This window comes from Astatotilapia calliptera, chromosome 5, assembly GCF_900246225.1.
Source record: "Astatotilapia calliptera chromosome 5, fAstCal1.2, whole genome shotgun sequence".
NCBI classification, from domain to species: Eukaryota; Metazoa; Chordata; class Actinopteri; order Cichliformes; family Cichlidae; genus Astatotilapia; species Astatotilapia calliptera.
Genome location: NC_039306.1, coordinates 37,733,286 through 37,758,231, shown reverse-complemented (window position 1 = coordinate 37,758,231; position 24,946 = coordinate 37,733,286). Strand labels below are relative to the sequence as shown.

The window sequence follows — 24,946 nt, the reverse complement described above, 5'->3', positions numbered from 1 at the left end:
AAGCAGTGGATGAATGAAGAAACTGGATGCAGTAAATTCAGTAAATTGCATTGGTTTGGGGTAAATAACCAGACATTAACACAAAACATACATATTTGGCTATTATTTCAAACTGCTACGATTTTTGAAAACATTTGTTTTAGGAAATAATACTAATAATAATAATAATAATAAATTTTATTTGAGGGCACCTTTCAGAAACCCAAGGTCACCTTAGAAAAGAACAACATTAATAAAAGGAGCAATAGTCATAAAATACATAAGTTAAAATTGCAGAGCTTGACAACAGATAAAATCAGCACTAAAGCGAATAAGCCAGTTTGAACAGATGTGTTTTGAGCTGTGACTTAAATATGGAAAGAGAGTCAATATTTCTTAGTGCAGGAGGAAGAGAGTCCCAGAGCGAGGAGCAGAGCGACTGAAAGCTCTGCTCCCCACAGTGATGAGACGTGAGGATGGAACAGTAAGATGAACAGCAGATGAGGATCTGAGAGGGCGGGAAACAGTGTTGATCTGGAGCAGCTCACACAAATATGAAGGAGCAGATTTATGGACACGTGAGAAGTACGATTTTAAAGTTTATCCTGGTTTCTACGGGCAACCATGAAGCTGCTGAAGAACTGTTGTAATATGAGCTCTTGACAGAGTAGGAGTTACGACCCGAGCTGCAGAGTTTTGGAGAAGTTGGAGTTTATGAAGGGACCTTTTAAGGAGACCAAATAAGAGGGAATTGCAGTAATCAATGCGGGACGTAATAAGACTATGGACAAGGACGGCAGCAGCATGGGGAGGAAGGAAGGGGCGGAGTCGGTTAATATTACGCAAGCGGAAGTAAGCAGACCGGGTTATGGAATTAATGTGAGACTGGAATGAAAGAGTATTATCAAGTATGACACCCAAACTCTTACCCTGAGGGGAGGGAAGGGTGGGAGAACTTGCCTCCCTGCATTCGTGCACTGTACTGAATAAAACAGGTAAAGTGTGATTTTTCTGGATGCAGCAGTTTCATTCGTTTGGAACTATCACTTTAATTATGCAGTCTCATCATCTTCTCAATCCTGGCGCTGTAATGTAAGCCCCATGGCTCTGTGAATGCAGCACTGTGGAAGAGATGAATGGGGAGGCCCCGCCCCTGCTCAAGAAGAGGAGGAGCCACCAGAAACAGTCGGGTCACCACCGGGATACCTCAACCAACTGCGCACAGGTCCTCTGGCAAATGCTCCGTTTATTTCACGTCTGTGATTAAGGTAAGCGTTCATTTCAGTTATCCTCTCTCTCTGTTTACAAATCGTTTAATAACTGGACAAAAGAATTATCCTGTAAATAGGAAAACAAATGTAACTTTACATTTAATAAAACACTCTTGTCTCCAGCATAGATAATTAGCACTTGTGAAATGTTAAGTTATTGTATGTTATCAAATTTTCCACACAAGAAAACTAATGAAATATACACATGTCATAATTTAACATATGACGTTTAGTATGCACTGCCAATATTCAAGGAAGCTCAGTTTCAAGTCCACATAATAAAACAAGCAGTGTTTGTCAGGGGATATGGCAGGAGTGCAGGAGAAGGCAGGCTGGACGGGGAGATTAAGTAAGCACAGGTATTTATCGCTCTAATCCTCTGCCTTTTTGAATCCTGTGGCCCTGATAAGTAGAAATGGGCTTTGCCAGTGAGAAGTGAGCTCAGGCTTGGACATGCAACTGTTTATGTAACACGGGGGAACTGGGGTGACATCTTAAGGGTTGCAAAGGACTAGATAGGCTTAGGGTTCAGTCCTCCATTCTCCAAAGCATCAGATGTGTATAAACTCTATGTACATCCCCATCCCCAGGCTAAGAAATGAACTTTTCAGACCACTCTCTCATAATCGAGTAGATGTGTTGTTTAAATGTGCATATTTACATGCTGATAATAAAATTTCTCAGTTAGACAAGAACTAGTCAATCTTACCAATATACTATTTCAAAAAGAATAAACAACATATTGAAATAAACCTTTAAACACAAAATAACAGAAACACACCTGGAAGAAGACACAGGACATACACCTGAGTGTCTTAAATAAAATTTGCTGCAGGTAATACAAAGCAGAGAAGGACTGACAAATACACATCACTGACAGACGGCGTGGAGTGGACAGGAGTGGACCCAAAGGCAGACGAACGAAACGTGGAAACAGAACTAGATTGGAACTAAAAGCGTGCCTTTTATTATGGCCGAAAACAAAACATTAACCAAACATGAAAACCAACTAAATGAGAAACTAATCACAAGATCCTAAACTTGGAAAACGAAATAGACGAAAACCAGGAACACTAGAAAATACAAGAACAGTTGAGACTTGGGAAGTTAACAGATGATGAGCAGAGGGAGACACAGCTGACACACATGAACACACACAAAGATGTAGACTGTGACAACAAGAGACGTGGAACACGCAGACATAGGGAGACGGGGCAGGACACAAGGGAGGGACACAGACGACAGAGAGACAAGGACACACACAGAGGACAGAGAGACACAAGGACACACACAGAGGACAGAGAGACACAAGGACACACACAGAGGACAGAGAGACACAAGGACACACACAGAGGACAGAGGGACAGACGGACACACACAGAGGACAGAGAGACACAAGCACACACAGAGGACAGATGGACAGACGGACACACACACAGAGGACAGAGGGACAGACGGACACACACAGAGGACAGAGGGACACAAGCACACACAGAGGACAGATGGACAGACGGACACACACACAGAGGACAGCGGGACAGACAGACACACACAGAGGACAGAGGGACACAAGCACACACAGAGGACAGATGGACAGACGGACACACACACAGAGGACAGAGGGACAGACGGACACACACAGAGGACAGAGGGACACAAGAACACACAGAGGACAGAGAGACACAAGGACACACACAGAGGACAGAGGGACAGACGGACACACACAGAGGACAGAGGGACACAAGCACACACAGAGGACAGATGGACAGACGGACACACACAGAGGACAGAGGGACAGACGGACACACACAGAGGACAGAGGGACACAAGCACACACAGAGGACAGAGAGACAAGTACACACACAGAGGACAGAGGGACACAAGGACACACACAGAGGACAGGGACACAAGGACACACAGAGGACAGATGGACAGACGGACACACACAGAGGACAGACAGACAAGTACACACACAGAGGACAGAGAGACACAAGGACACACACACAGAGGACAGAGACACAAGGACACACACAGAGGACAGAGAGACTCAAGGACACAAACAGAGGACAGAGGGACACAAGGACACACAGAGAAGGACAGAGAGACAAGGACACACACAGAGGACAGAAGGACACAAGACACACACAGAGGACAGAGACACAAGGACACACACACACAGAGGACAGAGACACAAGGACACACACAGAGGACAGAGAGACACAAGACACACACAGAGGACAGAGACACAAGGACACACACAGAGGACAGACGGACACAAGGACACACACAGAGGACAGAGGGATGCAAGGACACACACAGAGGACAGACGGACACAAGGACACACACAGAGGACAGACGGACACAAGGACACACACAAAGAGGACAGACGGACACAAGGACACACACACAGAGGACAGAGACACAAGGACACACACAAAGAGGACAGACGGACACAAGGACACACACAGAGGACAGACGGACACAAGGACACACACAGAGGACAGACGGACACAAGGACACACACAGAGGACAGAGGGATGCAAGGACACACACAAAGAGGACAGACGGACACAAGGACACACACACAGAGGACAGAGACACAAGGACACACAAAGAGGACAGACAGACACAAGGACACACACAGAGGACAGAGACACAAGGACACACACAGAGGACAGACGGACACAAGGACACACAAGAACTGTCCTTTATACACATAGGTTTCATGTGCTTTGATGCTACAGTGCATCAAATGAAAACGCAGACGTTTGGTATTTTTCCTTTGTATAGCTGAATAAATGAAACCTCACTTACTGTAATGATTTATTTCAGCATCATATCGACTCAAACCTGACTCTGTGTACTGAGGCACAGTGCATCAGTGCACACAGTAACTACAGTCACTTAGTTATATGTAGACACCGGAGTAAACTGGAATGCTGCAAACTTTGGCTCAGCAGCACTTTCACATGTGTTGCGTGGTGTAATGTATAAGTACATGTTTCCACTGTCAGCATGAATAACTGATGTGATTTGTGGTTGTTCAGGAAACTACGGCTAAGATGGGCCAGAAGGAGATTGTTTGCAGCTGGAAGAAAAGCACCAGTAACATCAAGGACGTGTTTGACTTCAAGGGGAAGATGGGCTCGTGAGTACTTTTCACTCATGGTGATGCTTCTGTGTGAGGAACCTCTAAGCCTCCCGGAGCACTCAACACACTTTATGCAACATTCACACAAGCCCTGCTTCTGTGTTTCTAGCTAACTAGCTTTCTAGCTAACATTCTCACATATTCAAAGTATCTTGCCTAGCAGAAGACCTGCTCTATCTGCTGAGCTGCAGGCACCCCAGACTACGGAAGCCGTTTCTGCCACAAAAAAGCATCCATAACTCGAAACTTTGAGTTATCTTTCTCAAAATTTCCGCTTATTAACTTGAAATTTCGAGCTAGCTCTGCCAATCAGTAATCTATGTGAAGACGATATATATTTTCACTTCCTTCTCAGTTGAAAAAGTTCTATATTGTTGTTTAGTAACAGGAGCTAATAAATCCAAAGTTGGTTTTCCACACAAACACATGAACAGAGAATGATGATGTAGGAACTGGTCTGATGTCACCAGTGGAAACAGGCTGAGCCGTGGAGCTGACAGGAGACAGGATGCATTTGCTTTCATTAACCTCTCTCAGGTACATCCCAGTCATGCTCAGGGCTGCAGTGCATGTGTGAACCTGTTACTATTGTACTGTTAGATATGCAGCTTCTGGGTTGGGACATTTGGATTGGCTGTGGCCTTTATGTGTGGAGTGTGTATGTTCCACACACCTGTGTGGGCTTCCTTTTGGTACAAAGGTGAGCATGTTACATTTACTGGTGATTTCAAATTGTCTGTAAGGTTGATAAAGTGTTGAATATGTATGCAGTAAATGAAATGTAACTTTGGTCATCATTAGGACCAGAACAGCGCTATAATGTGCCTCAGTTCCACAGTTCTCTGTGAATAATACACAATGTTAACACAATGTTATGGGAAATGAAAGAAGGTGATCCTTGCTGTGCTGCTGTTACTATCCAGATGGGAGTATGCTGTCTGCAGAATGCAGATAATTGTGTCACCCACTCCCAGATTTGGTGTGCAGAGAGTGAAGACTGTTTTCCCCTTGTTCCACATAGGCCACATCTCTGTATCACCTTCATGTGATCTGAGGGCAACTGGTGGATAGTTGTAAGCTCTGACAGCGCTGCCTCAGTGCAGGAAGCAGGCAGAATGCTTTCCACATGCCCAGTATTTACTGGTTAGGCTGAGGCTACTGTTTCCACACTCTGAAATGGTTACTTCATAGACAAACCCGAATGGAAAAGTTATAAATGGATACAAGACAGCTGGTTGTAAAGGTTTCTCATACTGTTTAAAAGTGTTTTGGCTGCTAACCTGGGAGATACTGGCAGTGTTGGGAAGGTTACTTTTAAAATGTATTCCATTACAGATTACAGATTACATGCCCCAAAATGTATTCTGTAACGTATTCCGTTACGTTACTCAATGACAGTAACGTATTCTGAATACTTTGGATTGCTTAATATATTATCATGCTTTTTACAACAATGTGAATGTACTATTGCTGTGTGATTTATTACTATTACTGAAGGTCCGCGACTCCGAACTGTAGTAAAGGGACCTCTGACTAATACGGCGGGGTCCCTGTCGGCTCGTAGCCGAAAAATAGCTTTACTTTGTTGTCTGGGTCAACTTTTCTTGCGAGAGACAGAGAGAGGCGTTGAAAGGCTGCTCCAACGAAACTTATTGTTTCGGAGGAAAACACGAACACGGTGTACAGTCGAGTCTTAACAGCTTACTTACAGCTGGGCTCGTCAGGCTCTCTTCTTGGCTGAAGTGGTTATTATTATATTTACATGCTTCCAGCTCCCGTTTTTCCTCGATGACAACTCGTACCTTTCCACTCCCCTTTTTCTCCCTCCTCGCGCTCACAGACCCATAACGTGTATGGCAGTCCATTCTCCCTGCAGCACGGACTACACTGCCCATGATGCTACATTCTTTAGAGCTATGCTTGTAGCATTCTGCCTGTTAGCTTAGCACAACAACAACAACAACGAAAAGGCGCTCTCTCACCCAGGAAACACACAGTCACAGAGAGAGAGAGCGTCGCCCTGTAACCATGGCAACCGTAACGCTGCCGCCTGGAACGAAAGAACGTAGCTGTCAAACAAAACCCAAACAGTCCTGACCCGCGACAAAATGAAACAAGTACCGCAGTGTAATCCATTTATTTCAACAAAGTAACTGTATTCTGAATACCACCTTTTTAAACGGTAACTGTAACGGAATACAGTTACTCATATTTTGTATTTTAAATACGTAACGGTGGTACATGTATTCCGTTACTCCCCAACACTGGATACTGGCTTCACTAAATCAGTGAAGAGCAGCAACGTATTAAATTAACGTTAGGAGCTGTTTAAGAGCGAGTTAATAAACCCGTCACAGAGTGCATGAGTAAGGCTCCTGTGTGTGAGACGTCAGTCTGAGAACATCCTAGCACTGCTTCATTACAGGATTAAGTGTCTGGCTGCCTACACTTGTGAATGGATGTGCTGAATGTACTTAAAGGCAGGTGTTATGAACAGGTGTCGGCGTCTGTGTGCAGGTCAACACGTGCTGTTCCTCAGGAAATGTAGAGCAGATTTGTTGTACACAAAGTCAAATGAAGTGGTGTTTATACATCATTCTTCTAGCCTCGGTCATCATTCAAAGCACCGCGTTGTATGAGACGTGTTTATTGATTCATACACACACACATTAAACAGTGTTTATCTCATAGCCACAGCGACAGCTGATTTAGAATCAGCAGGTAACAAACATGTTTGGATGGTGGAGCCAGGATAAAAACCACACAGGAAACGCAGGAACGGTTCGAAACCAGAACTTTGCTGCTGTTAAAGTTCAGTCTGGTGGTGGTGGGGGGTTGGCATCAGTGTGAACGTAAGGAGGTAATTGTTGCTTTAATGTTAGTTTCTCAAACATACCACCAGATGGTATTTACTTTACAGTAGGTCAGGGGTGTCCAACCCCAGGCCTGGAGGGCCGGTGTCCTGCAGGTTTGAGATCTCACCCTGGGTCAGCACACCTGATCACATAATTAGTTCATTACCAGACATGTTGAGGTCATTTAGCCACTTAAATCAGCTGTGTTGGATCAAGGACACATCTAAAACCTGCAGGACACCGGCCCTCCAGGCCTGGGGGTGGACACCTGTGCAGTAGATCATTCCTCCACTGTGTCAATTAGTGCTCATCTGAATCGCTTTCTATGAAATGATATGATCAAAGGGTTTTGGTCTTGGATGATGTGCTTGCCACTGTCCTAATTAAACTTAGTATTTCTTTCACCCCTTTGAATTTTACCTGTTAAAAAGCAAACCCAGTATAAATGCTTTCAAATGAGGTAATAAAGAAGTCGTGGAGCTTATGTTTGAGCAGCTAGCCCCTGCTTGTTCCAGGGGTCTGTAGTACTGCTGGATCCATCACCCTGGGAAGATGTTTCTGTAGATCTCTGAGAGGATTGTAAGAACAAACAAAATAAAACTGTTAACCAAGATAAAGTTGTTTCTAGCATTTGATCAGGCTGTCATTAATCCTCTTTGATGTTTTTGCACAGGGGCTCATTTTCAGAGGTTTTCATGGTGAGAGAGAAGAAAACTGGGAAAATGTATGCTCTGAAATGTCTGAAGAAAAAACATCTCGCCCATAGCAACCTAGAAAATGAAATAAATGTGCTGAGGAGGTAACAAACACACACACTTATTCAAATGTGTAATGAATAAAGTCTAGCGGTGACTAGTTCTGCTGCCTAACATGTCAAAGGTTAAAGAGAATAAGAACGAGTTATCCTCCTGTTTCTTACTATTTCAGGATAAAGCACGACAATGTGGTGGGGCTGGAGGATTTCTACGAGAGTCGAACACACTACTACCTGGTCATGCAGCTGTAAGTGGAACTGTTTAGCTGACTTTCTATTAATGTTTACCTTGAAATAATGCAACACTGACAATTATTACTGCAGTATAATCTTACATTAACAATGCGAGTACACAGTGTGTACAGAACAGTAACAATTCAGCCTTTTTTGCTAAAATAGGCTGAATTATTGTTCAAATTGAATAAATAATATTGGTACAAACTAATATAGCTATGTGTCGTTCCTTCATGCCACCAAGCCTTTAACCCCTTAAAGGCTAAAATGATTTTTTTAAATGGAGTTTATTGAACCATCTGATAACTTGTATTATTACCATTCTTTGCTCATTATTGGCTGTTTTCCAAAATACACCAAGCTGTTATATTTCAAATCAAAAACAAAAAGGTCGGCTTTAATCTTTAATCAAATATCCACATTCTTCTCTTTCCATTTCTATTTGCATTGTTCACAGAACCACTGCGGCTGCTATAAGACAGAGATGTCTTCAGCTGGCAGTTTAATCCAGAACATCCAGTTCTCCTTAATGATGTGCTGTTACTCCTTAGGGACCCCCATTCTTTGCTGCCACAACTCGTCAATAAACGGGTCCAAATCCAATATTTTACCACCTTGTATGGATGAGGCGGTTGTAGCAGACCTTTTACTATCTTTACACAAGAAACTTTAAATATTTAGAAATCCGTGTTTCCTCCAAGCTGATAGAGTTGTTCAGCCTTAATTTTATTCTGTTGCATAAGTCGGGAAAAGATGATTTAAACTGCTGGATCAGCCTCTGCATATCACTCTGTGGATGGATGGCAACAGTTAAATGGCTTTCTTAAAATCAATGATCTTATCTCAACAATCCCAGTTGTGCTGGAGGCTGTCTCAGCCACCACAGGGCTGGGTACATGCTGGACAAGTCTATCACAGGGCTAACAAACAGAGACAGACACCTACAGCCAGTTTAGAATCACTAATTAACCTGAGCTCACTAACTGCATGTTGAAGGAAGCTGGAGTATGTGGAGAGGATCCACACAGACATGGGGAGAAGTGCACACAGAAAGGATTTGTACCCAGGACCTTGTTGTTGCGAGGCACTGCTAACCACCGTGACACTGTGCATTCAACGTTACACTTTACAAAACCCCAAATCTCAAGGAGGTCTACAAGCACGAACATAGAGTCAAACACCTTAAAACACATTGTTTACCCTCAGTCCAATTCACTGTGGTTAGAAAGTGAGACGTGCACTTTATCAGCCCATCTATCCACAAACACCACTGCTTTCATTGCTCTACAGCTTCAGCCTCCTCAGACTTCATCATCAACAATAAAACATTAAGCTTCACGTCTTGGAAAAATCAAAGGAATTACTCAGCTTTATTGCTGTGCTAAGGAAACTCATAAACACACAAGAAAAGAAAACTTTGAGCTAAAGAACAGGAAAACATAGAAATGTGGAATCTAGCACCTACAGGTGAACCACAGAACTGCAGAATACGCAGCATGACAATGCAACAACAAGTAGACGGAGACTAAGGACATCAATGCACACAGGGTAACGAGAGGATGGGCAACAGGTGGGAGCACAGCTGGAACTTATACAGACTAACAGGACAGGAGAAGCAAAAGTGAAGACTGGACAAGAGACTCAAAATAAAACAGAAAGTACAATAAACACAGAGACAAACACTAAGATGCTGGGACAGGACAGAAATAGACATGAGGAGAAGGCCGACTAAACGTGGAACGTGGAGCACCTATAAGGTTTCTGTTGTCATGGTCGACTACCAAGTCTGAGCGACGAAAGCAGAGCAGATGTAGAACCCTGCGTGGCAGGCATGGGTGGAGGCAGAGACCCTCAGATGGCTTGGCTGGAGGCTGGTGATGGTGGCGGAGACCCTCGGAGGACAGAACTGGAGGCTGACGAAGGCGGCAGAGGCAGGGACCCGACACAGACGGAGGTGCCCTGGTACGGGTGGAGCAGGGCCAGACGGCCACACGGTGACCTCTGACCTGGGCAGAGCAGGACCTGAAGGTAAGAGATTACCTCAGGCTCGGGTGGAGCCTGACCAGACAGTGCAGAGACCTCTAGTGGGACAGGACCAGACATTGTGAAGACCTCTGGCAGAGCAGGACAAAGTGGCGTGGAGAGCTGTGGTGGAGCAGGACCAGGTGGCAGCAGTAAAAACTGCTAAATCTTACCAGTCCAAAGAAAACCCAACATTTACACAACTGTGTGCAACTACATTAATACCCGTATCACATCTGGAACATGACCTCTGTCTGTGCAAAGTCTGATGTGAAGTATGTAATACTAGATTACCACGTCTCCTCACAATGTTCATCCCAGGACACCTGCATAATGATCTTCTATTAGATCATTATAGATAATCCCTATGTGCACCTGCATGTGATGGATATGGAAATGGGAATATGCATACACAGAATTCAGCTACGTAGTACTTCACAATCTATTGCTTGCTGCTGCTGCTGCTGCTGGTAAGGTTAATAGTATAATTATAATGCACATATTTTCCCTCAGCCCCCTCTCTGTCTTTCATTCTGTCCTCTTCATGTTTAATGTCTCAGTATGGAGGACTTCTGAATGTAGACATGGTTCCATGAGAGGGGCCTCAGGTCACTCTGCACTACTGAGCCTCACAAAATATCCCCTGAAGTGGACCAGTCATCCACTCATGAACAGGGGGCTGGCCGCATCACCAGCAGCAAAAGGAGAGGCGAAGGAGACGGGATGTCTTCAGTGGCTTGCAGGGGACCAGGCCTGGCACTGGCAAAGAAAGTGACGGGACCACTCAGGTCTCGGTTGGGTGGTGAGGGATCCACAGGCACTGGTGGAGCAGGAACCATGGATTCAGGGCGCTCAGGCACAGACACAGGGGGAGCCATGGACCCTTGAGGCATTCTGGATCTCTCAGCAAAGAAGACAGGTCCCACTGCAGACTGGGGTTGTAACAGTGCTGGGTGGGACCCTCCAGATTGTTAGGACGCACCGGTGTGTGTGTGTTGGGCATTCAGCCAGCTCGGTTTGCACAAGCTACACCGCAAAATCTCCAGTGTTACATTAACACTGGAGAGTGTCTATATGTGTCCACTCTTTTGAGTGTTAAATGAACACTTTTGACAGTGTTGTATGATTAAAAGTAACCTAGTCAGTTTTCAAGATTTACAAAGACTAACACTGAGCAGTGCTGATTTTCTAACACTGGAATATTTCTAACATTTTGAGTTATTTTCTAGTGTTAGAAAACCAGCACTGCTCAGTGCTACTTTGGCCTTAGCGGTGCAAGTTTCTCTCCTTGTTTGTTAAACAGAGAACTGGGGAAATGGCAGTACTGTATGCAGTTAGTGAGCACAAGGGTGCTGATTTCAGATGGCTCTGATTCACACAGATGATGGACAAACCTGTCACAGGCACATTTCCTAAATGCTACTCGAAGTCTGTTTGCACAGCGGAACAACATTTTCGGTTATTATATCATTCGATGGACCATGGTCGTCCTTAGTCTACCGTCCTGCAGAAGTTCAGAAGACCTGATTGCCAGACATAAACGCTGATAACTCTTCTTCTGTTTTGTGCAGGGTATCAGGTGGGGAGCTGTTTGATCGCATTTTAGACAAAGGTGTTTATACTGAGAAGGATGCCAGCAAAGTGATCAAACAGGTGCTGCAGGCTGTCAGCTACCTGCATGAAAACAGCATTGTGCATAGGGATCTTAAGGTAAGACTCAAAAGAGCCACCATAACAAAGACAAACAGGCTCCCAGTAGCAAAGTGAAAGCCACAGATGTTGACATGTTTGGTAAAATGACTTTAACAGATGTTTAATGAGTGTGTTTGAACATTTTAGGTACGTTTCTGTATTTCATGTCTTGCTTTTCCTGTTCTCTCAGCCTGAAAACCTGCTGTACTATAATACAGATGAGAATGCAAAGATTATGGTGAGTGACTTTGGTCTGTCTAAGACGCTGGAGCATGGAGTGATGTCTACAGCCTGTGGAACACCAGGATATGTTGGTGAGTTAACCATTTCTCTGCATATGTAATAGACTGACATACTTACTGTTTTTCCCTCTGCAGTGATAGACCATTTGTACATTGTTGCTGTGGAAAAGCACCATTTTACTGTACTACAGCTTAATACCACAAACAATTACTTTGGTCAAAATCTCATCACACTGGAGCAAGAAAAAACCCAGTTTTCATAAATCAGACAGTTATTGTGTATGTGCTGAATGACAGTACGTAACCTCCCAGGAGTCACTGGGTGGGGTGCTCCATCGTCCTGCTGAGAGGCTTCAGTGCTCATGTGGGCAGTGACAGCACGAGCTGGAGGGCTCGTTTTGATTTATTGTGAACGTAACGAGCAGGTGGAGCAGCAGGAAGGGAACTCTGGTCAGCTCTGTTGTTTTTTTATGTGATATATAAATAAACTGGACTTTGATCTTATTATTATTGAAAATGTCGTGAAATCGATCCATGTAGAGCAGAGTCACAAACCACGGAGGCCCCAGAAAAGTGCAATCAAACGATGAGTTTATTAACAGCCCGGAGAAAACATCAACATATGTCTTCTGACCAAAATACAGGCTGTGGACACTTATACAGCAGTGGGGTACACGCCCCCCCCCATGGCGTCAATGACAGATTAAAATATGTTCCAGACATTAGTCACAGTTAATCGTACATCTTGTACATCTTTAATAGCTATAAACAGACATAGAACCTTCCATACAAGTAATAATCTTAAGCCCTCAGGGTCTCTGAGGCTAATTATTGACTCTGCTCATCTGTTACCAAGTAGAATAAAATGCAACAGGTCTGCAACAAGAAGCTGGAAACATTTGGGCCTCTGCTCAGGCCTATTCCTAGATTATATGTATTATATGTACTGTAAGCATGCATTGCAGTTATCCTTCTATGTTCCAGTTTCCCTCAGCATGTATCACCTGGACAGTCACGCCAGTGAAGCTTAAGACCCTCAATGAACCGAACATCAACTCAAAATAAGCTCAGATATGCAATGTGTATAAAATACTTCTAACCGTACTTGTAATAAAAGTTAACATAATGGAAGGATCCTCAAATGGACATCTTCAATAAACAGCTGTAATGCAGTATCAATACTGTGAGAAATATTATTAGATGGAATAATGCTGTAAAAGGCAACTTTTTGCCTTTTCTTTTGAACCATATATTAACTTAGCTTTAACACATTAGCTTTAACGAGACTTTTTCTGGAGTGGAAACAGTGTGTTGTTTATAATGGTGCTTATATTGCACGTTGTTTGTCCTGCTTTCTGCAGCTCCGGAGGTTTTGGCCCAGAAACCCTACAGCAAAGCAGTGGATTGCTGGTCAATTGGAGTCATCACTTATATTCTGTAAGTACAGGCCTGCACGTTCATAATAACATGGCTAACTGTATACATGAATATTCACTGATCATTTATGGAGAACTGCGAACATTCATCAGTTATTGATTTTATTCATATTCCAAAAGTCAGAAGTACATGAACACTTGTACAATATTAGAGTCACCACATACTGCAGTATTTACTTCCACTGTGTAACTGTGGCTCCAGCAGTAGCTGGAGCTGGAAGGTTGGGCACTGAACACGAAGCTGTGTGCTCCACAGCCCAACAGTGTGAAATATAAATAAGACCAGAAGGATCTGTAAAGCTCATCAACTCATCAAAGACGGGATCAAATGATCTCTGCTGTAAAAGCATCCATACATCATAGAAAATCGATCAAATGTTGATAATTTTAGAAAAACATCAGCTCATTCTGAATTTGGTGGCAGCAACAGGTACCGAAAGGTTGGGCGGGGCCACGTTTACCACCGTGCAGCATCCACACTTTTCATAATGTCTGGGAGCTGAGGAGGGAGTCGTTTGGATTTGGGGAAAGGAATGTCGTCCTCATCTCGTATGTGAACGTAGCTGCTGTCGTGGCTCTTTGTCTGTGCAGAGCCTGCAGAAAGTGTTGTGTGGAGGGGAACGCATCTTCTCTGAGCTTTGGTACAAAGATGGCAGCTGCATTTCCTGATCATGTTCACAGAGAGCTTTAGTTTATGGCGTGGTTCAACAGGTCACATACAGTGACGTGCACGACAGAAGGATGCTGTTTTTAACTACGCACACAGATTTCCCCAGTTTCCTGGAATCGTTTGAGGATATATTGCACTGTTTTTCTTTTCTTTTGTGGCCCTCTACCAACTTCAAGTGAGAAATGTTGCTGCCATCATATTCAATGTATCCATCTCAAATAGCCAGTTTTTGAACTTTTCCAGTTTGCATGAATATTTGTACTGTTTATGAGACTGGGGAAAGCTGCAGTCAGCTGGATGATGGAGCATGCATCAACATATGGTATAACTATATACCATTCATGTTTTATTAATGTGTGCTCACATGAACTTTACAGGAAGCCTGGACTGTTTTCATATTTTCACTAGCCAGTACTCAGACATGTAATGTATCTGTCTCAAATTACAGCTCCTCAGTGAAAGTACTTTTATATTTAATAGTCTGAGACATTTATGCTCAAACGCTGCTTCACAGCTCCGTGTCGATAGTCCATAAAAAGAAGAAAAGTGTTTGATAAATGAAGCTGAAATTTCACAGCCCTCACTATCAATGTTCATATTTTCTGTTGTAACATTTTTATCCAAATCAGAGATGGTTGAGCAGAAGGTGGATTTGAGACCCAACAGTGTCAGTTTAAGCATTTCTTTGTCCTGCTGTGTAAATCAGTGCAGCTTGTTTCACGCTGCTTAACAACATTTCTGTGAATGTGTTTGTGCTGAAAGGCTTTGACCGCTCTGCCCGTTTACTACAGTAGCTGAGGAAACCCAGCAAATTGATGAAACCCGCGTCAGGGCATATTGTATAAATGTCATATAAGCATGACGATGGCTGCTAAAGTAATCCAGAGTTGATCCAAATCGGCGGTATCTGAAAGGCTGTGTGTGTGCTGCAGGCTCTGTGGCTACCCTCCATTCTTTGAAGAAAACGAGAAGCGTTTGTTTTCAAAGATCATGAGAGCTGAGTACGCCTTTCATTCGCCCTTCTGGGATGACATCTCCGAATCAGGTATGCTAACAGCTACACACCACAGTTTTCAGTACTGACCCTCCTCTTTCCTTCATTAGTACTCGATGTAAATAGCTGAGACTGGGTCAGATAAACCACAAGAAATATGACAACCAGTCCTTTTTCTAACACACTTACATTACACTAGGTTGCACTGTTTCACTATCATTTAAAGAGGGAATTATTCATGTGACTGTACAGACTAAGTTCCAAACCTGGCAAAAATCACATGCAGGATCTAAAATCACAGCTTCCCGGGAACATTAGCCTGACACTGATCCATCATGCAGATGTCAGTGTGAGAACAGTGCAAATCTTGATCCACCTCGTTTCTTTATATTTGACCTCCAAGGAACCAGACTTTCTTGTCATTTTCGCCCCTCAGCTGTAAAAGTGTCAAGTGTAGACACTCAAGTTTGTGCAATAACTCGGCAATGAGGCAACTTAGGAGCTTCAAACTGATACCACAGGTGTATCTACTAAAAATCTTGGACCAGTTTGAATCTCAGTGACCTTGCAATGAAGGTCAAGGTCAGAGGTCAAGTTTTATGAACATCTAAAAGGAACAGTGAGAAAGCAGACAGACACGCTGACATGACTGGGAAGATAGAAATCCAAACAGACCAGACACGGAGATGCAGGGAGGCAGGAGTACTCCACCCAACAAAAGCCACAGCGGAGTAACACGAGCAAGCAAACATCAGCGTGATCTGTCCTGAATACAGGGAGCAGAGCAGTGATTGTTCCAGCTGTGGTGGCCTTACTTTTGTGAACAAACACAGCATTGCTTATCCTCTTCCTCTTTGAAAAACTCCACTTTGAACTCATAGAATTTACATCAAACAAACAAGCTTTATTAGTCACATACACAATCATGCAGAGTACAACATGCAGTGAAATGTTTTGTGTGTGAGCTGCGGACAGGCTGCAGACGTAGCCGGGCCTTTCCAGGGCTTGGTTTTAGCATGGGCCATCAATCTGCTCCGATCGCTCAGCAACAACAAGGCACTTTCATCCAGGACACTGCTGCTTTTCTACAAGTCAACCTTCTGTGTGAACTCTAGATAATCTTGTTGTGAGAGTCCAATCAATCAGCAGCCGTGTTTGGCACCACCGAGCATCCTCCTGTTTGTGGGTTCACTCGTTCTCTTCATATGCAGGTGTTCCTAATGAAGGGCTTTAGATGTGTTTTCGAGAGCTTTAATAAAACTGTGTGTAACATAGAGGAATCATGCTACTGTACGCTGAACTGAACTCTGTCCATATTATGTGTCAACAGCCAAAGAGTTCATCAAGAACATGATGGAGAAAAACCCCACTAAACGCTTCACCACTGAACAGGCACTCAGGCACCCCTGGTTAGTGCTTTGCCTCTTAAATGTCGTAATGTTTTGGACAATGATTACACATTTTAAACCACATAATCAACATGTGACTGAAGATAGCTTTCTGCTTGATTTATGAACAAAAGTATCAGCTGTTTATGAATTACAGTCTTTTTCTGAGAGACTCAAAAGTAATTGGTTAGTTGATATAGAAGCAGCTTCGTGGACACGTGAGAAACTGATCTGGTCTAATATCTGGGGTTCATTCCAAGTCTTCAACTATTTGGTTGTCAGCAGGATGAAAAACCAAAATAAGGGAGATAGCAAACATTGTATGATTGGCCAAATCAACAATCATTCTTAAAAAGAAGGAAAGTTATGGCCAGCTATGCAAGACAAAGGCCTGAAAGACAGAAGACAGACCTCGGTTAAGAGAGAACACATTATGTTTGTTTGTCTTACTACTTTTGAGCCTCGGAGAATGTGGAACAAAGACTAGCTCTATCTGCCCGATGATGGTGTACAGACGCAACATTGTCCAAATACCCAAGAACCTAACTGTACGTCTGCTCATGTTACCCTCGCAGGATTGTTGGAGACACAGCTAGAGACCAGGACATTTATCAGTCTGTGTGTGAACAGTTGGAGAGAAACTTTGCCACATCCAAATGGAAGGTAATGGCTAATCAGGGCTCTAGAGTGCGACCAAATTGGTTGCAAATGCGACCAAATTTTTCAGTGGTGCGACAACAAAAAAATATTTGGTTGCACCTGTGCGACCAAATGTTCGGGTAGCAAAAAAAATAAAAATAAAAAATCTGCAACCTTCCCTGTGGTCAACAACAGACACACATTTTGCCCCTATCGTGGACTAAACCAATCAGAGATAGTCAGGGGCGGGACCTCTCTGATTGGCCGTGGTCCAGTTGAAAGTGCAGGTGGAAGTGGGAGGTGAGTAGTTTGAATAAAGCGATATCAATTCATTAGATCCTGAATCGACTTTTAAACATAACTGTGTTTTGCCAGAAACCATTTCAACAACAACCAAACAGCAGATGAGAGCAGGTACACGGACTCCACACAAAGACGTAAACACAGACCGACGCATCAGGATCAGCTTTGTCTTTCTCGGCTTTCTCACCCGCCGGCCCGTAGACGGACACGCTGTCGGAGCTTGTTCAATACTGAAGAAATTTAAACTTTATATGCAGAACATTGTAGAATATTTTTAAGGTTATCTGCTATAAAAAGCCAGACCAGGAAAATCTCCTTCATGTTTTTCTGTTTTATTCTCAGTTACTTTCACACAAAGGCATCTGCTGTGATGCTCACAATTCTGATGAAGTCAGTGCTGATAAATGATCAGAATTATAATATTTCTGACTGTCTGAGGCTAAGTTGCATCGAATCGGGACTTTGAAAACCGGAATCGAATGGATTGTAGAAATCAGTGATGATACCCAGCCCTATGAGCAGCCTAGGCACGACAGAAGTGGATGTAGCTGTAATAGGAAAAGAACTATTGCTAACTTTTCTGTTAAGGCCTGATCCTTCTGAAATTCATAGCCAGTGCTCTGACACGGTGTCATCAATCTTTGAATGCTGAAAAAGCACAGTGTATCCAGAAAAACACATTATATCAATTATTATAAAATCTGTGTGCGCCTAACTTTTGTACCGGTACGCCCATGGCAAAAAGTTAGTCTAGAGCCCTGCTAATGATTGGAAAGGTGACTACATACGCCACGGGTGTCAAACACCGGGCTGGGGGCCCAGAATTGGCCCAGCAGAGACTCCAGTGCAGCCCATTGGACGACTCTGGAAAATGTGCATAAATTGTAATATTTTCACAAGTTTTACTGCTTTTCCTGTTGATGGAGAATCCCCTTCAACTGCCATTCACATGTATTAACACAAACATGTTAATCCATAAAACATCTGCTATAAGGATTCCATTAAGACATTTTAATATTGATGGAATTCAATATAATTCTATCAATAAGTAGTTCAAATTAAAGAGGATAGAGGAATCCTAAAACAAATGACTTATGCCGTATGAGAAAACAAAAACAGTATGTCTAAACAAACTTGCACTGCGTACCTGTTCCACCTCTATAGACGTACAGACCTAGTAAAGTTTCTGAACATATGTTCATAATTCCAGCAGGAGTTCTCTAAAAGACACTTTTGCTATGCTAGATGTTTTTCTATACAAGATGCAGGCTGCACCAGTAGTAACTGCTCACTTTGTGGATCTCCAACAGCAAGCCTTCAATGCAGCCTCTGTAATCCAGCACATGAAGAAAATGCAGTTGTCCCACAGCGTGCCCTCCACACCCGCCCTCCCCATACCGAACATCAAACCAGAGTCCTCGTCCCAGAACGACTCGGAGCCTGTGAGAAGCTGCCAAGATCAGGCAGACCCCCTTGACCCCAATGGAAACCCTGTCCAGTCTGCTAGTCTTCTCTCCTGGAGTGACTGTGACCTGGAGACAGGACTGTGTCCTTCACTGAGAGCCAGTCAAAGCGAACCAGGAAGTCCTCTCAGCACTGAGGAGTCCAGACAAGTTCATACCTTCCATTCAGAGAATGATGCTCTCTTTTTCCAGTCTCAGAGGTAATTAAACTGCTGACCCCTTCCAGCTGCCGTCTGATGTATCAGATAGAGAGAAATAACTAGAATTAGATGGCCAGAGTAAGGAGCAAACATGCTGTTTTAGGCTTTTCCAAACTGCACTACATCTTTGTTTACTTTGCTTCTTTTATGTGTATATTTATACTGTTTCAAATGATGCTTAAATTGGTAAACTGATTATTAAGACCTCCAGAGTGATGCTTTATATAATTTGCCATCCATTAGTTGGCTTTGAATAAATCCTGAGTGTGTTGCAGGCTCGATGCAGTGGCTCCGGGGAAGGACCAGCCGCTTCAGTCTGGTGTGTGCTGCATCATGTGATTTGATGACGAGATGCAGGTAAATGGCCCCGTGTGTATCCACGTTTAAATGTCAGCTGTACTTAACAGCCATAACACCCAAACCCCCTCTCTAATATTGTGCAGGCCTCTTCTTGCTGCCGTAACAGCTCTGACCCATCAGGGCACCGACAAGGAACCTTTGGCGGTGTCCCGTGGCGCCTGGCACATCTCCCGGGTATTTCCTGAGTTGTTCCTGAGCAGTGTCTACAGTGTCCAGAGACCACAGCTGTCTACCAATGCTTTAGAGGGATGTGCTTGATCAGCAAAAATATTTAGGTGGGAGGTACCAAACAAGCAAGTCTGGCTACCTGCCCACTACGTCTGGGTGCAAGCTTTGGGTAACCGTTGGGACAGTGTCAGGCGACGCGAGGTCGAGAGACTGTCACGCCCACAGTTGAGAACAAAGGTCTTAATATCCAGCCTTATGCGAACACTGATCAGAGTGCTACATAGTGTTTCCCCATTTTAATAATAAAGCATTTTCATTATTCATCAAATATACATTGATATAAGTCAATATACAAATAAAATAAAAAGGAGTAAAAATGACTCTTCTGGTGGCTTACTTTCATGTGTACAGGATCTTTAAACTTGGTAGACTAGCAGGTGACTCCAGGAGTGTGAGAAGAGAACTCTGTCGCCACACCATCATTACACTTGGTTTTCAATGAAAGGTCGTTGAACACAGAACCATTCATATGCGACCTTGCTGATAGTTAACTGGTCTTAATGCTGGTCGTGCATAGGTGTAAACTTTGAGTTTATATGATGGATCACAGAGTGACCTGTGTGTGTGTGGAAGACGACACATCTCAGAGAATATCTGACCTATACTTTGCATGATTTAATAAAAAGAAGTTTAAATAAATGAACAAGCACAGAGTTTGAAAAGGACGTATTCCTCTGTATTTGGAGTAAAGGGATTATGTTACAATGCACATCATGTGAGAATGTGCTGAAGGCTAATCTGATTAAAGCAGAATTACATAAACTGAATGAAACATGAAATGAATCACATCCATGTGTGATGGTATTTCTGTGTTAAATAAGATTCAATGAAGTGATTTTAAAGGTCAAGTTTAAACTTTGTGTTAAATCATGTGATTGGACGATGTGACGTCCAGTAGACAGGAGGGAGAAAGGGTCCGTGTGATGTTGTGTGAGAGGAGCAGATGTGAGATGTTCTCAGTGGAGACAGTAGAGGGGAACAGAGTCCAACCTGTGAACTGATTTGGTCATTTGTGGCTCGTCATCACGTCGCCGTGTTAGACGGTTCGTTCAGAAGGATTTCGACTGACATCATCCTTCACTGAATGCCCACCTGCTTTCCTGTCCAGTGATCATCATCACGGGGATGAGGAGTGTTGGCTTTATTAAAGTACAAAACCCCGCTGGAACACAAGACCAATAACTGCACGACAAAACAAGGCAAGAAGGCGCTCTGCGTTTGTGGCTCACGAGGGAAGGATTCCTTCACCTGAACTCAGCTCACTTCGACTGATTCCTTCACTGCAGCTCTTTTTATTGTCAGCAAGCAATCAATCATGAATATGCAATTACAAATACACGTGACCTTCTTAAGCAGGCATCTCTGAACATCAGTGTCTGTATTCTGTCTGTGCGTGTGTTTCCAGCTATACTATCCATAGACATACGACCTTTCAACGATCTTAAACTGTGTGTATGAGGCATGCAGAACAGCAGAAGTAAGAACAGTAACGTGCAACAGGTGTTGTCTCAGACGAACATTTAGTCTTGCACTTTGAAGAAACAGACTAAAGCTATCAGGAAATTATCAGGTTGAGGCTGCTTCCTCTCATCTCATGGTACACATGCACACAGAATCTAATCAGACCTAATGAGGATGTGATTTTTATCAGCATACAGATGATTATATATTTCTAAGCATAAATGAAAATATAAAAAATATCAATTCCAACATTCCCTCCTGTTTGTCGTTTGTGCCAGCTATTCGTAATATATCATTTAGTGAATTTTACAATTTAAGAAAGTTAAGCAGACTTGGGTTCAAGATGTTGTTGATGTGGCCCTCTGATGCAACTCAGGTTTCTCATGTGGCCCCTTGTAAAAATTAATTGCCCACCCCTGGTGTAGAGGGTGGAAATCAGCCAGGACAGCTCATGAAATATAATAATAATAATAATACATTTTATTTGAAAGCACCTTTCAAAACACTCAAGGTCGCTGTACAGAGTAGAATAAAGCAACATAAAAGCAAGCAGTTTACAGAATCATAAAAGCACAAGACATAAATAAAATAGCAGAGTGGAGAGGTTATGTGGGTATGTGGGTACATTTATTTTGTACAAATGGGATTTGAGCTTGGACTTAAAGAGAGAGAAGGAAGAGATGTTTCTTAAATCAGGAGGTCGGGAACTCCAGAGTCGTGGAGCAGCTGAAAGCTCCCCGTGGTGGCAAGACGGGGGGAGGGGACGGAGAGTGAAAGGGAAGAAGAAGATGTGAGACACAGAGATGGGGCGGTGATCTTAACCAGGTCAGAGAGATATGGAGGAGAGAGATGATGAACAGCCTTAAATGTGTACAAGAGTATTTTGAAATTGATGCGACCGGGAGCCAATGAAGCTGCTGCAGGACAGGAGTGATGTGGTGGACAGAAGGGGTCCTGGTGATGATACGAGCAGCAGAGTCCTGGACGCGTTGGAGCTTGTGGGTGGATGTTTGAGTAAGACCAGAAAGAAGTGAGTTACAATAATCAGTCCGGGAAGTAACAAGGCTGTGGACAAGAATGGCAGCGGCATGTGGGGAGAGAAAAGGACGGAGACGATTAATGTTGCGCAATTGAAAATATGCAGACCGAGTAACGTTATTAATGTGTGAATTGAAAGATAGAGTGCTGTGGAGGATGACACCCAAGCTTTTCACAGAGGAAGAAACGAAGACCGGCGAGTTATTGATAGTAACAGAGAAACTGTTGGTTCTGGATAATGTTGACTTAGTGCCGACCAAGAGGAGCTCGGATTTGTTACTGTTGAGTTTGAGAAAATTAGAAGAGAACCATGAATTTAGTTCAGCTAAGCAGAGGGTGAGGGAGGACGGGGAGAGCAGAATCAGGTTTAGTGGACAGATGCAGCTGGGTGTCTGCTTACATATTATTGATTTCAGTTGTGTAAATCTACAAATCACACTGTAAGATAGAAACCCCTGCTGAGCAAAAGGAACAAAGGCTGCTCTCAGTTTTGCCAGAAAACATCTCGATGATCCCCGAGACTTTTGGGAAAATACTCTGTGGCCTGTCTCTGCTGCTCGTCCTCAGAAATGACGAGTATCTCAGCCTTCCACACAGTGAGCCTTTTCTCCTCATTCAGATTGTATCATGGACTTTAGGATCTGCTGTTTGATCTGTTCCTTCCATCTCTCCTGGTTTATTTCTCACCGATCTCACTTCCTGCAGTGACTACAATAAAAACATCCCGTTTGTGGAACAGCACGTGTGTCTGATCACTCTGCACTGCTCGCTCAATACAAATCTCACCGCCAGTACGGACCTCAGTCACAAAGAGAAAGCCTCAACACAAAATATGCACAATACATGAATCCCAGCTGTCATGATGTGCACCAAATTAATCCTGTTTTTTCTGTCCTTGCAGCGCTTTCTGTCACCTAGAGCCAGTTAATGTCTCCAGATCAGCCCTAAAGAAGTGCTGATCTTTGAAAATGAATCCACTGTGAGTGAGTGGACAAATGTCATTGTTTTTAAGCCCCACAGATACAATCATAGTTTAACTGTACAATGCAATGTAGTCCAAATAATCCAGCACATATACAGCAGTGAAGAGACAGAGGGGTCAGTGAGCAGGGACCTTTCAAAATGCTACAGTTTAGGTTTTACCTTTGGCAGAATCACACTCTTACTTTTCTGTGTTCGTGTATTTGAAGTGAAATTAAAGCTAATTAGAGCTTAATGGCATGAAAGTGAAAGTGGAAAGTGCTAAAAATACAGAATTATCCTTTTAAGTGAATCTAAATATTTTCCTTCCTCTGTCTAAAAAAGAGCTTCATCTCCTCTCTCTGTTTATACCAACTCTACTGTCTGACTGGCTTTTGGAGACTCAGATTTGAAGCCAAACAGAAAAATTGATTGATTGAATCTTTATTTTGAACATGTTGAAAAAGTACAACAACATAGAATTAAAAGAGACAAATGAACAAAGCAAAACAAAAGGAAAACGAGTAACCACAACTACAAATAACTTTCATGTTCAAAACGGAGCAGGAAGAAGCATAAGCTTATTTAATCCCACCCCTTTTCCACTATCTAGTATCAATAGACTACAGAAATACCTCCTTGCAATTACATTATATGTTATGTGTAATTTTTATTTTTATATATATACATATATGTTTCTATCTATCCATACATACGTATATACACACACACACACATATACACATTTACAATAACCCCATTAACACCTCAAGGATACACAACCTACAAATATATATATATAAAAAAAAAAAACACCCAGCACGCCCCTGCGGGCGGTTTATCCTTCAAGCTCGGGTCCTCTACCAGAGGCCTGGGAGCTTGAGGGTCCTGCGCAGTATCTTAGCTGTTCCCAGGACTGCGCTCTTCTGGACAGAGATCTCCGATGTTGTTCCCGGGATCTGCTGGAGCCACTCGCCTAGCTTGGGAGTCACCGCACCTAGTGCTCCGATTACCACGGGGACCACCGTTACCTTCACCCTCCACATCCTCTCGAGCTCTTCTCTGAGCCCTTGGTATTTCTCCAGCTTCTCGTGTTCCTTCTTCCTGATGTTGCTGTCATTCGGAACCGCTACATCGATCACTACGGCCGTCTTCTTCTGTTTGTCTACCACCACTATGTCCGGTTGGTTAGCCACCACCATTTTGTCCGTCTGTATCTGGAAGTCCCACAGGATCTTAGCTCGGTCATTCTCCACCACCCTTGGGGGCATCTCCCATTTTGACCTTGGGACTTCCAGGTTATACTCGGCACAGATGTTCCTGTACACTATGCCGGCCACTTGGTTATGGCGTTCCATGTATGCCTTGCCTGCTAGCATCTTGCACCCTGCTGTTATGTGCTGGATTGTTTCTGGGGCATCTTTACAAAGCCTGCACCTGGGGTCTTGCCTGGTGTGATAGACCCCAGCCTCTATGGATCTTGTACTCAGAGCTTGTTCTTGTGCTGCCATGATTAGTGCCTCTGTGCTGTCTTTCAGTCCAGCTTTGTCCAGCCACTGGTAGGATTTCTGGATATCAGCCACCTCCTCTATCTGCCGGTGGTACA

The 24,946-nt window shown here is 43.4% G+C and overlaps 1 protein-coding gene across 1 annotated transcript; it reads left to right on the top strand.

Moving 5' to 3' along the window:
• Nucleotides 1-1,100: 1,100 nt before the first annotated feature.
• Nucleotides 1,101-20,201, top strand: camk1ga (calcium/calmodulin-dependent protein kinase IGa). Its single transcript, XM_026169175.1, has 13 exons — nucleotides 1,101-1,247; nucleotides 4,298-4,398; nucleotides 7,930-8,055; nucleotides 8,184-8,258; nucleotides 11,838-11,976; nucleotides 12,149-12,272; nucleotides 13,562-13,637; nucleotides 15,239-15,351; nucleotides 16,631-16,709; nucleotides 17,264-17,351; nucleotides 18,941-19,293; nucleotides 19,569-19,650; nucleotides 19,737-20,201. The coding sequence occupies exons 1-12, from the start codon at nucleotides 1,116-1,118 to the stop codon at nucleotides 19,630-19,632; spliced, it is 1,470 nt and encodes a 489-aa protein (XP_026024960.1). The 5' UTR covers nucleotides 1,101-1,115; the 3' UTR covers nucleotides 19,633-19,650; nucleotides 19,737-20,201.
• The last annotated feature ends 4,745 nt before the right edge of the window (nucleotides 20,202-24,946 follow it).